Source organism: Gymnodraco acuticeps, unplaced genomic scaffold (assembly GCF_902827175.1).
Source record: "Gymnodraco acuticeps unplaced genomic scaffold, fGymAcu1.1, whole genome shotgun sequence".
NCBI lineage: Eukaryota > Metazoa > Chordata > Actinopteri > Perciformes > Bathydraconidae > Gymnodraco > Gymnodraco acuticeps.
In genome coordinates this window covers 975,642-991,801 of record NW_022990647.1, presented here as the reverse complement: position 1 = coordinate 991,801, position 16,160 = coordinate 975,642, and the positions used below count along the sequence as shown (strand labels likewise).

Sequence of the window (16,160 nt, the reverse complement as noted above, 5' to 3'; positions counted from 1 at the left end):
AAAGTACTAACCAGGGGTTTGTATGTTTTAAAATAAGTGCTTGTTGGATCAGTTTACAGCGTTTGAACCTCCCAAAATGTCTTGTTACTTCCAAAGCAATTGATATCCAAAGTCTGTGAAGGATGCTTGAATACAAGAAGACACAGCATCCCCTTTTCTCTCCTCTATCACCATGGCAGCAGTCACTCTGTTGACCCCCCACCCCCGCTGACCTTCACACGGTTGTCGAGGTTACAATCTGAGTCACTGCACAGGTGTAGACTAAGACAGCACGTCCTTATCCTAATTACAAGAAGAAGAATATATCTGACACTAACAAGACTTTAAAGTGTGAAGCTCCTGATTCTCACATAATATGAGCATTAGCCTTCTTAAAAAGCTTAACTAACTGTGATAATGTAGGCAGCCTGAATCAGAACAGAGACAATTCAGATTGAAGATTACTTAGTGCAAACTGGCAGACTGCAGTTTAGCCTCCCACACACTGCCCACATTATGAAATGTCCGCCTTGGTAGCTGTATGTTGACTATGATTCCACACGTTGACAGTATATGTAATCTGTATTCCTTAACAGAGCAGGATACATTGCCATTATGTGTTTCAGTCTCCCTGTGTGTTGTATTGTACACCGAGCACTGGAGCAAGCTTGTGTCTTCGTCGTTTCCCTCCTCTCATCCCGTACATCAAAACACCACCGATGTGTGGCTCTGTGTGTTTAACTCTGCTGCGTGGGCATATTTATAGATGCAAACAGAGAAAATGAATATCTAATCATAAGTCACTGATAACAGATTGGATACCATGGTGATTCTCTCTACTGTACTTAGTGGGATACAGAAAAAGTTTGGAGATGATACTGTGGGTGGTAAATAAAACACAGTTCATGGCAAAGTCATGCTGTGACGTCTCCTCCCTTTCTCTGAAAAACAGCTTCTTTTTATTCTGCTTGCTGTTTACCCCTCCTTTTATTTTCTCTGTGGCCTTTTGGTGTAACTGCATTTGCTTTCTTTTCTCCATCGTCCTCCTCCATCTCTCAGTTTTTCTGCCTCCCTCTCCTTCTCAGCAGGACGGAGGGAGCACAGATGCTTTTAGCAAGCTGACATTTTGTGCCAGAGTGAAAACACTGCATAGCAAAGCAGGTTCGCTCAGTGTGAGGGCCAGATTCTGGCAGTAATGAGCTCGCTCTGACAGGGAGGAACTGATGTGGAAGGCCAGGGAGTGTGTGTGTGTGTGTGCGTGTGCGTGTGTTTATGTGTGTGCTCTCAGTCTTACGATCAGCCACCAGAGGTTGTTCTAATGAGGACTGCAGTTGGTTGAGGAAAGACTGAGCATGCTGTGACCATCGCATTAATATTTGCTTCACATTTTTAAATGTGAACAAATGTGTACACCAACTGAGAAAATGACCACCAGTCTTTGATGAAACAGCATTAATGACCTGACTACATTTGCCTTGACGATAAAAAATTGCACAAAGCTTAAAGAAAATCCAAAAAATCTGAAGAAAAGAAACAATCTGAAAAGAGCTGAAAAAGGTGTCATTAAACTACAGTCTAACTGATTAGTCCATCATCACTTTCATACAAAAACATCTATTATTCCACAATAACTAAATACTAACTATATAATAGTTGATAATTATAATAATAGTTTCAAAAACATTGTTCATCATTATAACCTTATACTGTACCCTTGAAATGTTGGTTGGAATTAATTCAATTCAATTCAAGTTTATTTATATAGCCCAAAATCACAAATCCTATTTGTCTCAGAGGGCTTCACAAGTCAACAAACACAATTGGAAATGTAAAACAATGTAAAAACAACAAATGTATCTTATAAGATCAATGTGAAAATACCAATTTAAAAAGAAACATAACACAATGACACAAATACAGTTAGAGTACAATAAATACAATTCCATAAAACGAAGGGTCCATGAGGATGTATAAAAGGGGGTTTAAAACCAGTCTTAACTGTACGCTGTACTAAAAAGAAAAGTCTTTAACCTACTCTTAAATGTGTGGACACTGACAATCTGACAATCGTCACTGGAAGTTGATTCCAGAGGAACGGGGCTTGGTAGCCGAAAGCTCTAGCACCTGACCTCTTTTTGTGGACTCTGGGAACCACCAACAGACCTGCACTCTGGGATCTTAATGCCCTAGAGGGGCAATAGGAGATTAAAAGATCCTGTAGGTAGGATGGTCCCTGACCATTTAGCACTTTGTATGTGAGTAAAAGTATTTTAAAATCAATCCTGGACTTAACTGGTAGCCAGTGCAATGCTGCTAAAACAGGAGTGATGTGGTCCATCTTCTTTGTTCCTGTTAAAACCCGTGCTGCAGCATTTTGTATGAATTGAAGGGTCTTTAATGATGAGTTTGGACAGCCTGATAAAAGGGAATTGCAATAATCCAGCCTGGAGGTGATAAAAGCATGGATTAGTGTTTCTGCATTGTTGTGATTTACGATGTGCCTGATTTTTGCAATATTCCGTAGATGGAAGTAGGCAGTCCTTGAAATTTGCTTTATATGGGATTTAAAAGACAAATCCTCGTCAAAAATAACATCAAGATTTTTTACCGTGGTGCTAGAGGTCATGGTAATACAATTCAAATAAATTATGTTGCTGGACAGTTCGTTCCGAAGGTGCTGGGGGCCTAGTATAATGACTTCTGTTTTGTCGGAGTTTAATAATAGAAAGTTGCTGGTCATGCATGTCTTTATGTCTGTGAGGCATTCTTGCAGTTTAACTAATGGAAATTGTACATCTGGTTTAATTGATAGATACAATTGTGTATCATCTGCATAACAATGAACATTTATGGAGTTATTCCTTATGATATTGCCCAATGGTAGCATATATATGATGAACAGGATGGGTCCAAGTACAGACCCTTGCGGTACTCCATGACTGACTGTAGTTTCTAATGAGGATTCATCGTTGACAGATACAAACTGAGACCGTTTTGATAGATAAGACCTGAACCAGTTTAGTGCAGTTCCCCTTATACCTATCAAAAACTCTAATCTTTGGATTAGTATGTTATGGTCAATAGTGTCAAAGGCAGCACTCAGATCTAACAGAACCAGGATAGAGGCAAGTCCATTATCAGATGCACAAAGCAGGTCATTTGTGACTTTAACCAGTGCTGTCTCTGTGCTATGATGTTTTCTAAAACCTGACTGGAATTTCTCAAATAAACAATTTGTATTTAAAAATACACACAATTGTGAGGCCACTGCTTTCTCGAGGATTTTTGAGAGGAAGGGAATGTTTGATATTGGCCTGTAGTTGGCCATAACCTCAGGATCAAGTTTTTTAAATGTTTTATAATAGGTTTAATTACAGCTACTTTAAATGACTGTGGAACATAGCCTGACAGTAAAGATATATTCATCATATTTAATACAGGTGTATTAATTAGGGGTGCAATTTCCTTGAACAGCTTAGATGGAACAGGGTCTAAGATACAGGTAGATGCTTTAGAGGATGAAATAATTGAATTTACTTGGTTTTGGTCTATAGGAGAGAAGCACTCTAAGTATATGTCCGGTGTTAAGGGTGATTCAGTGCTGGCTAAGGGTAGGTGGTGGTTTATTTTGTCCCTGAGAGTTATTATTTTATCATTAAAGAAGTTCATAAAGTCATTACTACTGATGGATGTAGGAATAGAAGACTCAATAGAGCTGTGACTCTCGGTCAGCCAGGCTACTGTACTAAAAAGAAACCTGGCATTGTTTTTATTTTCTTCTATTAGGGAGGAATAATAAGTTGCTCTGGCAGTGCGTTAATTAACACTTTATGATAGAGGAAAATAAGATGTTTTCAATACTAGGATATTTTTAAAACCAAAATGATTGATTTATCAAAAGGAAGAAAATAAATTGAGATAAACTATAATTGGCTGCCCTTGTGTGGGGGTATGTTGAATATTTCTGTATTTTGGACTGTTGGTTGGGAAAACAAGCAATTTGAAGATGTTGTCTCAGGCTTGAGGAAATTTAAACAAGTATTTTCCGAATATTCCGACATTACATTTATTAGCAAATGAAAATAATCATTAGCTGTAGTCTCACTACAGACTGATGGAATGATTATTCTAGTCTTATGAGTATGTGAGGAGATACAAATGCTCCGTTCTCTACAGCAACAGATGAAGCTCTCCGCATGACCACACACACACCCACACACCCACACACACACACACACCCACACACACACACACACACACACACACACACACACACACACACACACACACACACACACACACACACACACACACACACACACACACACACACACACACACACACACACACACACACACACACCCACACGGTCTGTTGGGGTCTGTGTGGGTGTGCAGACATGATTTAAACATGCCTGTTATTTTTAGCCGGATATAAACAAACCAAGATCACAACCCACTTTTCTCTCTACCTCTCCACACACACACACACACACACACACACACACACACACACACACACACACACACACACACCACACACACACCACACACACACACACACACACACACACACACACACACACACACACACCCACACACACACACACCACACACACACACACACACACACACACACACACACACACACACACACACACACACACACACCACACACACACACCACACACACACACACACACACACACACTATAATTAGGAGCAAAGACCAGTGTTTCATGTTTCAGCTCCACCCAAATGAGCATACATGTCCACGCAAGCAGCCACTCATCACAGACCTCTGTGTGTGTCTGACTCAACCTCCGGAAATAATAGAGCTGATGGATAGGAGTTTAAAACCCTTCCATGCTTGAAGATCATAAACCCCTTTTCACTCTCTCAATTTCCCGCTCTCACTCTTTTTTTGTATCCTTCTTGCAATAAACCTGCTTTTTTGAATGCCTTCAGCCCCGTTCCTACTATTAAAGCCGGCCTGTGTGCCAGTGTGTGTGTATTTGGCTCTGCTCCAAAGTGACTTTGCAGTTTGAGGACTGACATGAAGCTATAACATTGGAGGCCGTCTCCTCACTGCTACATAAATCCTAATTTCCTCCACAGCACGCTCTGCCACTCACAGCCTGAACCCCTCTTTGATCGTTTTCATAGGGTGGATAGGGGGAGCCGGGCGGAGGGGGAAAATAGTCTCCTGTTGTATTTTGGCTGTGTAAGAACATGAGGCCATAATGCTTCCTGACGCAGTGAGGAAGAGGACAATTAGCAGGGAACACAAGTGGGAATGGGAGTAGGGACAGGGGGTGTCTGGAACAAAGGAAGAAGAAGAGAAGAAAGAGAAGAAGGTGGAGATTTGCGGCTGTGGAAAATGAGTGAGACTGGGTATGAGCCTAAGCTGACTTCCATGCCAGATAGGATATACTACATTCTGAAGGAGGTATGACTCTCAGACCTTGGTGAATCATTTGAATGAATCAGAGGAAGTGTATGTTTGTCTAAGCTTTCGTGTATCAAGCAAGATGACCAATGAGACAAAAACTGCAGGAATGTGTAGCTGTAAGTCTAAACACTTTCCCATTCAAAACACTGTTAATTTATCCACAATCATAGCAGCAACTCTGATCCCTGATATCTGATATACCCACAATGCAAATGACTTGCCTGGTGACATAACTATGAATCATTAAACACAGTAGTATAGCTATAATGCTTAGTAACCAGAAAGTAAGCTTTTCCAGTTAATTTACATAGTGTTATTATTTATTACTCATCAATACACATAGATTTGAATTTGTTTGTGTTTGTTTATGTGTGCAGTCTATACTATACTGTATATATACAGTCTATGGTGCAGACAAGGGGAAGTAATCAGGTAGCTGATTAAAGTGCACTTTGACACCAGATAAGGGCCGTTTAGCACTTCTGTCACTTGAACTTGATAACTCGTATTTCTTGGGTGTTCCCAAGAGTGTTTTCCTTAGTTACAGTTGGTGTGTAGACTTTGCAAGTAAAAGTTTTGACCATACCACCAGCAAGCAGGTCAAATCAAGTTTACATGCGCTAGTGCAGCTGCGTACCTATAGTCTAGACAAAACATTGTATAATATATCAGACCACACTTGTCAAACTGACTTGCCTTTGCTTCTAAACTTGGCCATGGGATAAACACTGGGATGTTGGCGATAAATGTCTTTCAACAGCAAACACTAATATATATCTTTGCTACGTAACACACCGAGCAGAGAGTAAGTTATCAGGCTCATTTAGGAGGTTTTATGACCAACGTTTCTACTAATGTTTTTCTTCTGCCTTTTCTTTTCCTTCTTGCACAAGTAAGGGACCGAGGGCTGTCAAGGCCAGTGGCAGCTGTGCTTTCTTATCTAATTTATTATTTTCTTTATTTGTATTCCAAGTAACTATAACTTCTAAACATACTATCTTGTTTATATTTCAGAGCTGTTTTTGACTGCCTTCTTGTTTTCTCAATGCAGGTGCACATGCGGGCCGGACACGCAGTCACTCCAGGTATATGTGTGCTATAGTCTAAGGATAGAGGGTGTCGTTTTTCTCATACTGATATTCTGAACAATCTGTGCTGTTGTATTAGCTGTAAAGTGTCTCTACTGTAGGCTATTTTTATTTTATGTACATCACTTTGGCTCGACCAAAAATCGTTTATAAATGTGCTATATAAATAAAACTTGATTTGATTTGATAGTGTAACTATTAACAGAAGACCTGAAATGACATGTGGCATCCAGAGTCAACAAAAATATTTTGATCAATTTTACTAGCTGTTTGAGCTCGCCTTGGTTTGTTACAGACTTTCTCTGCACCACATGGTAAAGGAACATTCAAAACAGGCCAAGGTTTGCTTATTTAAAACAGGATTCAAATACATGAGCACTGCATATTTGAAGGTATTCTTTCCTTGACAGAAAGGGAAAAAAGTAGAGGGCTACCAAGTAGAAACCCATATATGGTCAGAGTCCAGACAGCATGAACCTGCCCTTCATTAAAGGGGTCACACTGAACACTAGTTGTGAGGAAACTGAGATGCATGGACAGATGTGCAGCTGGTTCTACTTTATGTTTCATTCTGGACATATTTAACTTTTCTGTAACACACAAACTCAAGACAAAATGTCACAACAAAAGAATGTACTGCCCTAGGCTAAAATAACATTTGGAGAATTTGTCAAACAAGGCATCTTACTTTGAGTCTGAACTTTCTGAACTTTTGTCCTGGTTTGACTACGGACACATCACGTGAACATGTTGTAGTGTTGAAATAGGTCTGACAAACAATTCAGATGTTTTGCTTTACCTGAGCTAGGTGCCCAACTTGCTGTGGGGAATCCAAGGTTAAGCTTAGATGAAGGATACTCCAATGGAAAAAAAAAAGAGAAAGAAAAAAAACATCTACCGACAGAGGCAGACTTTCAGGATACCATCAGAAGAGAAAGATATCCTTTGATCCAGTGAGGTGAAGGGGTGCCTGGACTAAACAGAGACAGAAAACTGCCTGACTAAAGCAGAGGCGGCGCAGTAAGTGTGTAAGGAGAGTGTGTGTGAGCTGTGGTGCGCAGAGGGCCGGGCGTGTTTCAGCTGGTACCGGTACTCACAGACACGAGGAGCAGTGGTTAAGCCTAGGGGGCTGAACCAGACACCAGGCACTCTCCACACCTGGCTAAAGCCCTACCCCCCACCTCTGAACCCTCCTCCCTCTTTCTTCCCATTTATACGTTTACTGTCTGCTCCTCCAACTTTCTGCCCTTCTGTCTCGCTGTATTCTTCATTCAAACCAATCCACTGAGCCCACAAACCTTCCTTTACTCCCTCCTCCACAAGCTCTTTTTGACTATGCGCTTCCTTTCTAACTTCAGGCTTCCCTGCTTTGTTTCCCCATGCAGGAGCTAATTCCAGTGTGACTACTTTATAATTATTGTTGTTGCCTATTTTATACCCACTTTAACTGCATTGAGGACTTTCAAACCCAACAATTTCTCCCTTTACCCTCTCTGCTTCTACGTGGCACAGTCTGGGCACAGGGGCGAAGGTAGTAGTTAAGTTGTTAGTGGAGGGCGGCGTGCACAGTTCAACTGCTGAACTTGTACATAATCACAGAGCACGGAGTGGAGAGAAACAGAAAAACATCTCTTTGCCTTTGCTCTTTTCTCCCACCTCTCTCTGTCCACCTCTTCTCTCTCTCATACTTTTATTTTCTAAATCATTTTCAACGTTATATGGAGTTTTTCAGCAGCCCTCTCCTATTAAGTATAGATATTCTTCCAACTTTTCCTCATGCTGAAAAAAATCCTCAAAACTGTCCTTAAAGCAGAGATGATATATAGCCCAACTTTTTACAAGGCAAATGTGTTAATGTTGCTTTTTTATATGACTTTCTTATTACATTAGTTCAATGCATAATTGTGTATCGCATTTTTACAAGTTTAGAGACTTGCAAGAAACTGAGTAAAAGTCAGCAGGGGCCTACATTTCCTGATTTGTATTTCCTGAGTCAAGATTAAAAAACAAAGCCCCCCTATGCAATTTGTTATTTTCTTTAGACCTTTTAAACCTTTTTCTAACATAGGTTTTTCTGGTTTAGGAATTCACATAATCAGGGGTTAATTCCTCAGATTTAATCTGACCTTCAGGGCCACCAAAGACACAAAACTGTTTTCAAAGTTAACTGATACAGATGTGTAAAATTGGTGAAGCTCATCTTTAAACCTTTAAAACTACCTTTAAAACCTCTAAATACAACATGGTAATACTGTGTGTGTGTGTGTGTGTGTGTGTGTGTGTGTGTGTGTGTGTGTGTGTGTGTATGTGTGTGTGTGTGTGTGTGTGAAAGAGCTCTTCTTTAAAAGTTCAAAGTAGAGTGGTGCTGCAGGTCTCAGCACAGGCCCTATCTTCTTACCACAGTTTGCCCATGGGGTGTTTTTAAATTGTGTGAGTAAGTCTGGGTGTGTTCACCTTCGGATTGAAAATTAAGTAGCCTGTAGGCGTGGATTTATTACAACACACAGGTACTTTTCTGAGTATAGAGGGCCATACATGCAGACTGACCCCATCTCTGTTTTGTTCACCTCAAGACCGGATTGGAAGAACAATATTATTGTTTGCCTTCGAGGGGTGGAGATAAACGGAGGGTTAGGGATAGGGTTACCCCAAGTGTACTTGAGGTCCCTGTGGACCCCTCTCTGCCACGCGACTCCAGAGTTCATAAGAAACTAATTACAAACAGGTCAGCCACCCGCTCAATCCTCCTCACCCAACACCCACAGCCTGCAGGCAGACGCTGAGATTACAGCAGCCAGAAACCACACCCTGACTGAACACACCTGTACCAAGATGACTGTTTCATTAAAACAATAATGAAATAACTTACAGGCTATGTGCTGGTTTTTATGGCACAGTAGCTCCATTGCCCAAGGTGTACATGTAGACCAACAGCACAAAGAAACATGTCATTGCCTGTTTAAAGACCTAAGTGACTGTAATAGGTTTTTGTTTGTATTATTGAATCCTATGTAGGGCTGCAACTAAGAATAATTTCAAACATGGATTGATTTGCTCATTAATCTGCCAATATTTTCTTGATTTATAGTATAGTCTATAAAAGGTAATACAACTGTAAAAATATAATCAGACAACTCATCACTTTAAGTGCAATCTAAAGAAAACGGTTAACGTTTTGCCTAATTGTAGTAGGAAGAATTAAGTCTGGAAATGTAACACCAAAACAGAAATGATCAAAAAGAGCTTTAAAGGTGCTGATAGGGGGATTTGTTACATTCAGACAGACATATGCCAGCTTTTTCCAGTCTAAATGTTATGCTAAATCCTGGCTGCAGTACTGAGGCTGTACTAGATCTGATTGGAGACCAGCTAAACCAGTCTCCAGGGTTTTAGCCACTACAGAATAATATCTTCCCTGTGTCCCATCTTTCTAAAAGCACTGATGCTTTTGAAGCTCTTGTGAAGCATGAATAACTGTCCCTCTGGACCCCAGCAGCATCCCAGACAGACAGACCCCTCCACACCAAACACACACATCATCATGCTGGTGGGTCCTGCCTGAGTGGATTTCTAAATATTTGACAAGCTTTTAAAAGCACCAGCCTCCTTTCCTCCAGGGTGTCTGCTAAATCCTGCAAATGTAAGAATTAAGAAACTCAGATGCCCTCTGACCTAGAAAGACACCGGGGATGACTTGTGTGAATGTTTCAGTACTGGACACTTGACTGCTTGTGTGCTCTTGTTAGCAGGTTAGCAGAGGGTCAATTCAAGCATGGTCCTCTTTTACCACATGTGTAAGTTTAGAAATAGGACTTAAAAAGAACAAATCACTTTCATTGAGGGATTGTATTGATATGATCCATATCATGGGCATTCCTCTACAGATGTAACAACAGCACTTTAATGACAATAACATTGGGATTGTGCAGGATATGAGTTTGTGCCTGGGGTCTCTTCTGGTATATCTTCAGTTCAGGTGGGATTACACGGTTAATTCCAATTTCCTATCTACTGAGGGCCATCAAATCTAAGGCACGGTTCTTCTGAAAATAGGTTTTCCCTCGTAATCGGAGAGGCAGTTGGAAGCTGTGGCACTTTATCAGCATCAGGATCAGGCTATCTCTTCTAAACACAGCAACCTACACTACCTGAACACACATGTGAGGAGACAACATGTGGTGAAGAGCATGTGTGTGTGTTTGTGTGTTTGTGTGTTTGTGCTGCATGTGAGACAGAGGCTCTCTTTCAAGATATTTTCCTCCACCCAGGTCAATTATATCACAGCCCACTGCCTAGGGAGGGAGAGACGGAGAAAGAGCAGACTCTCCCCAGACTAAAGCCAGCCAGGAGGTGACCTTCTCGTTTAAGTCGGACAGCAGGTAATGAACATTGACACACACACACACACACACACACACACACACACACACACACACACACACACACACACACACACACACACACACACACACACACACACACACACACACACACACACACACACACACACACACACACACACACACACACACACACACACACACACACACACACACACACACACACACACACACACACACACACACACACACACACACGACCCAAAACGGCCTAGTCCTAAAGATACCATCTACTATCCTTTCCTCTCTCTTTCCTTCCTCTCATCCCCCATTTATTTCTCCCGCTGCATTCCTTACATGCCTCAGGGAGACAGGGGGGGGCCTCCAGGACAGAAAAACAAAGACACACAACACACTCACAATGGCACTGGCTGCAAGCCATTGTCTGTGTGCACTGAAGAAAAGGTCTTGGTGCTTGAATACCAAATGCCCCACCACACCAATGCCCCTTTATCAAACACACATTTGCCCTCGCTTACTTTTACTCAGTGACACAAGAGCTTGTAGTTTGCACTGGATACTGTGACTGCTGTAAACAATTTTCTCCTGCTCCTCCCTAAACATTTTCAAGGCTACACCCTTTTTGGACCCACACACCAACAATAAACCCTAAAACTCTGGCAGGGATTTTGATTTAAACTGAGCGATGTCATGAGATTGTAAATGAATCATAACAGCTTTTAGAGGTTGAGCTGCTGGTGTGGCATGAAAGGCCTGCAGCGGCTCTCTGCAGACCATCAATGCAACACTGACCTCTTCTGGTAGAAACACCACATAGCCACAACAAAGTGCATCCAGATTTCTTTAAATTAGGTTAAACCAATACAAAACTGTAAGGTCAGAAACATACATTTGCTGTAGTGATTATCTGCCCAAAGTCATTAAATAATGCTTGCACTGTTGGACATATATTCCCTGAATCAGTGTACTTATGAGGGCCAGAGTTGATAGTATAGTTGAAAGCAGGGCCACATAGCTTAGCGCTACATTAGCCGACTAATCCCTCTTTCTTACTCCAGCAAACCTAACCCCATGTTTCCAGGGTGCATCTGACACAGATAACTGCTGGATTACAGAAGCCAACCAGGGCATGTGAAAACTCGGTGAAAGATAACCTTTGACACACAAGCAGCAAACCCCACAGGAACACACAGAAACAACAAGGGAAATAAAAACTTACCGAGGTGTAGTTGGTCTTGCCCATGATGTGGTTCTGGTTGTGGTTGAGGTTCTGGTTCTCCTGCTCTCTGCACTGCAGCCCAGCCAGGTGCCTCTCAAGGGCTGCCCAGTCCATGGTGGGCAAAGGCTCCTCCTCTACAACCTCGTCCTCTTTGTATCCCCCCATCCGTCCCCCAGTCCCTCCACTGCTTCCTCCTCCACTACCACCACCCCCGGCAGTGCTGCGGCTCCCCCTGCCTTTGCTGGAGCTGCGGTGGCGGGGTTTAGGAGTTCCTGTGCCACTCCGTGTACCGGGGGAGCTGAGCTGGTGGCTCCTGGGCAAAATCAGATTGCCGTTCTGTTTCAGTTCCTCTGGGACGGCTGCGACCGAGGTGGCAGTGTGTCCGCCGGAAGCCGGGGGGGGCGGGACAGTCTTCACATCCTCCAATTCTTCAGCGAGGCTGCGACTGTTCACTGTCTTCCTGTAGCCCTCACCAAGAATGTCCTCCCCAACAACGCCTCCTCCTCCGACTTCCTCCTGACCAGGAGGCTGTGGAGAGGTGTAGCCCTCTCCATACTCACTCTCCCACTCCTCTATCACCTTCTTCTTATACTCTTGGTAGTCCTCGTCCTCCTCGTAGTCCTCTAAGGTGACAAGGTCCAGAGAGGGGGAGGATTTGTAGTCCTCCAAAGTGGCCAGGTCAAGAGAAGGAGAGCAAGGTGTTACCTTGTTGGAGTTGGACTCTGAGCTTGAGCGACTGGATGCATCACTCCCCAGGTCCATGCCATCCTCCCGATAATCCTGCAACGAGAAGGGAACAGAACAAATAATGAAACTAAGGAACAAGCATGTGCAAGGACAGGAGTTTACAAATTGAGAAAAATAAAAGATAGGGGAGGAGGGAGAAGAAGAGGAAAATTAAAAGAGAATTTAAGGAAGTGTGTAGACTTAGATTAGTCACACCAATGTTGTGGTTGGAGACCAGCAACCACAAAGCACTTCCTGTCCCGCAGGAACTTCCTTTCTGCTCAGAATTATGTAGTCGTCCCTCTAAGACTTGTTTTCTGGTCTTCTGTTACACAACTGTACTGCACAAAAGCTTTCCTTAAAGGCCAGGCTTACTCATTATATTTTTCTCTGGTAAATGTGTACATGTGTGTGTTTTTGGGCTTATGCAACACTTTACAAACAAAGAAAAGGCGTAGTGCGTGTGGCTGGATATGTTAGAATAATATCCCACCACCCACTGCTACATCTGTACAGCACCACAGGGAGAAAAAACAGGGTGGTTAGAGTGAGAGTGAGTGACACTGACATGTCAATACTCAACACACCAAAATGTGACATGCACAGATGCGACCAGGGTTCCTGATAACCTTGACTGTGTTGCTCCTGCAGAGACCCAATCACTGCCTGACTGATTAGTTCACAGCTAATGAAAACGTCTGTGTTGTTTACAACCCACCACAAATCTCCACCTGACCTGAGTCATCATTATTTTCCTACACAGGAGTGACATTTTCGTCTCACACCTCTTTAAAAGTTAATGAAAAGCTACATTTCTCTAAAGGCCAAGAGAAATTAACGACACGTTCCTACGTGATCGACATTATGAGCTGCTTTGGAAAATAAATTAATTATGAAGATTGCTAATTACTGGTGTAGACCATCAAGATTTACTGTCGTTTTAAACAAGACCTTCGTGGATGAAATTGCCAAACTGTAATACAGTATTATCCAAATTATATAAAGCTTTCTTGAGGTATGGCTACTTAACCACACCTGCTCAGGCACTGGCTGTTGAGTCAAAGCACAATGCAGAAAATATCTGTGTTAGGCAAAGCAATATGACTCAGCATCTTGGAGTCCAGATACACAAATTGCTGATGGGATTTAGAGACATAAGCTACTCTATGATGAGGGGCTTGCATTTATCCATGAAATGCTAGTGTGTCAAAGAGAAGAAATGAAGCTGCAGCAGAGATAAAGATGGTACCAGCTGCTCATATTGGGCCATAAAGCCACATTTCACCTTGCCAAGGTGTTATTGGATACTTTAAACTATATCTTAATGTTATGGAATAGGCTACTTGGCCTTGGTAACATATTGCATTGCCACTAGGGTGCTGGGACCTCCAGTGTGTTCATAGGGAGAGTTAAATTGTAGTATTATTAAATCACTCGTGAATTAGGCAATGCCTAAATGTATGACAACCGTTTTGCTTGTTACTCCAAAGTCTATAACATGTTTAATCCAATAATCGGTTCAAAGGGATCATTACCAACAATATGTGGGTTCTTGACATGAAAAACTCCAGGAGCCCCCGTTGGCTTTACAATTGAAGAGGGAGGATTTAAGGTCACACAACAGTACTGGCCTACTTATGGCCTGATTATCTGAAATCGCTTAGACCTGTTATTGTACAGCAATACGTAGTCACGATTATACAACTAACAAAAAAATATAATGTTTAGCCTTCAAAATGTAGCAGAGTCCGAAGAATATATCAATCTTGCCTAGCAGTAGAGCGGAGAACAACCTTACCGACGTGCTCATCAAACGCGCTGGATCACCACACTGTCACCAGTCCCCGTGGTGTGTGAGCCAGCCTGTCATCCTGGCTTTCTCACCGGCTCTAAGTGCTATAAAACCCCGGTTACAGTCACCGGGAGGAGTTTTTCTCTCCAAAGTAGGAAGAACGCTGAATGAAATCAGCGTAGTCAAATCAAATATCGGTCAGCGATCCTTCTTCTTGAACTGTTATCCCGATCTGTGCAGCCTCCAAAACAAGCGCTTGTTTTCCAGATATGATCGCGTCAATACATGATGGTCACATGAGCCCGATTATAATAATGTAATCATTTAAAGTGTGTGCGTATGAGCGAGGAATGCGCTGCAAGGCGGCAGGCTGGAGCGGTAAAGCTGATCCGCTGCGGGATTAACGCGCAGCCAGGCTGGATTTGGCCACGAAATACATGCAAATTGACAGCTGCACAGATCCCCAACCCGCAGCCGGGCGGGTGTCTGGGGGGCGTTTAATTTATGTCAAATACTACCCTCACAACTATTCCCGTTGTTCTCTAGGTAGCTTGCAATGGGGCATCATAGCATACGCCCAGTCTTTGCGTGCGTCGAGTGTAGACTAGCCACGCCAAGTGGCATTTCTACACGGATGACAGTTGCATGATTTCATCTGTCAACATAGGCTATCATGTCATTAAGTGTTGACATTTGATTTTTAGTGCAAACTATAGAAATGTGGATAATACGCGTGAGTTTCCAAAATGTGGTCATTCATATAGGCTACTTAAATGATGTAATGCTCCCAAAAAGTCCCAGGAGGCACCTGATATCCCCCCGGCAACAGCGGTGACAGAAACGCCTTAAAGCACACTATCACACGGAGACTGACACCCAATACAACCGTGACCCCCTTAGATTCACTACAGCATGTTACCAGACACAATTAAAGTCACCGCCTGCATTAACCTTACCGGGGCTACGACCTAAAATATACGATACTCACTGTCATCATCTTTGTAGCTTCCCCGTCGCGTCTCAAGACATTGTAAAGTATAAATCCCAGCTGTTAGACAACGGCGACGCTGCTGACTTGTTTCACAGCAGCTTTATTTTAAGGGCGGGTGGCGGTGAGGCTGGCTTCGCTGGAGAAATTACAGAGAGCCGGTGAACAATTCAGTACAGTCATCGCTCTGAGTGTGTAGCCTAGTCCATGCACAGAGGAGACAACCGAGGAGTCCTGCCTGATTGGACAAAATAACGTAGATGTCTTTAAATCCCAGCAGGTCAACGCATCTTCTCTCCTCATATACAGCGATGTCCAACCAGCAGTCCAGTCCGCGCTCTCCCGCTCCCACGTCAGCTGGAAAATGAATAAGCTGCAAGTAAAGTGCGTCCCCTTATATTGTGGGCACGTTTGAAGACGCCTTTATCGCTCAGTTATTACCTAGAAACTTAAAACTAAGCGCACAAGAAGCATGCTGCTGCTCCCCGGCTGGCACAAGCTCTCACTATAACCGTGGCTCTCTGTCGCAGCCTGCAGCTCTGAGGAGAAAGTGACG

General features: G+C 42.7%; 1 protein-coding gene across 3 annotated transcripts in view; it reads right to left on the bottom strand.

Annotated features, from left to right (window-relative positions):
* The window catches only part of schip1 (schwannomin interacting protein 1), a 220,838-nt gene that overhangs the window by 25,660 nt on the left and 179,018 nt on the right, over positions 1-16,160 (bottom strand). The window contains exons 1-2 of one of the 3 annotated variants that reach the window (XM_034229414.1): positions 15,605-16,145; positions 12,099-12,878 (exon numbers count right to left, since the gene is read on the bottom strand). In XM_034229414.1, the coding sequence (XP_034085305.1) occupies positions 12,099-12,878; positions 15,605-15,613 (789 nt within the window). In that variant the 5' untranslated portion in view covers positions 15,614-16,145. Of the gene's footprint in view, positions 1-12,098; positions 12,879-14,622; positions 15,151-15,604; positions 16,146-16,160 lie in introns of those variants that run through there. The other 2 variants (XM_034229413.1, XM_034229412.1) reach the window with 2 other exon arrangements.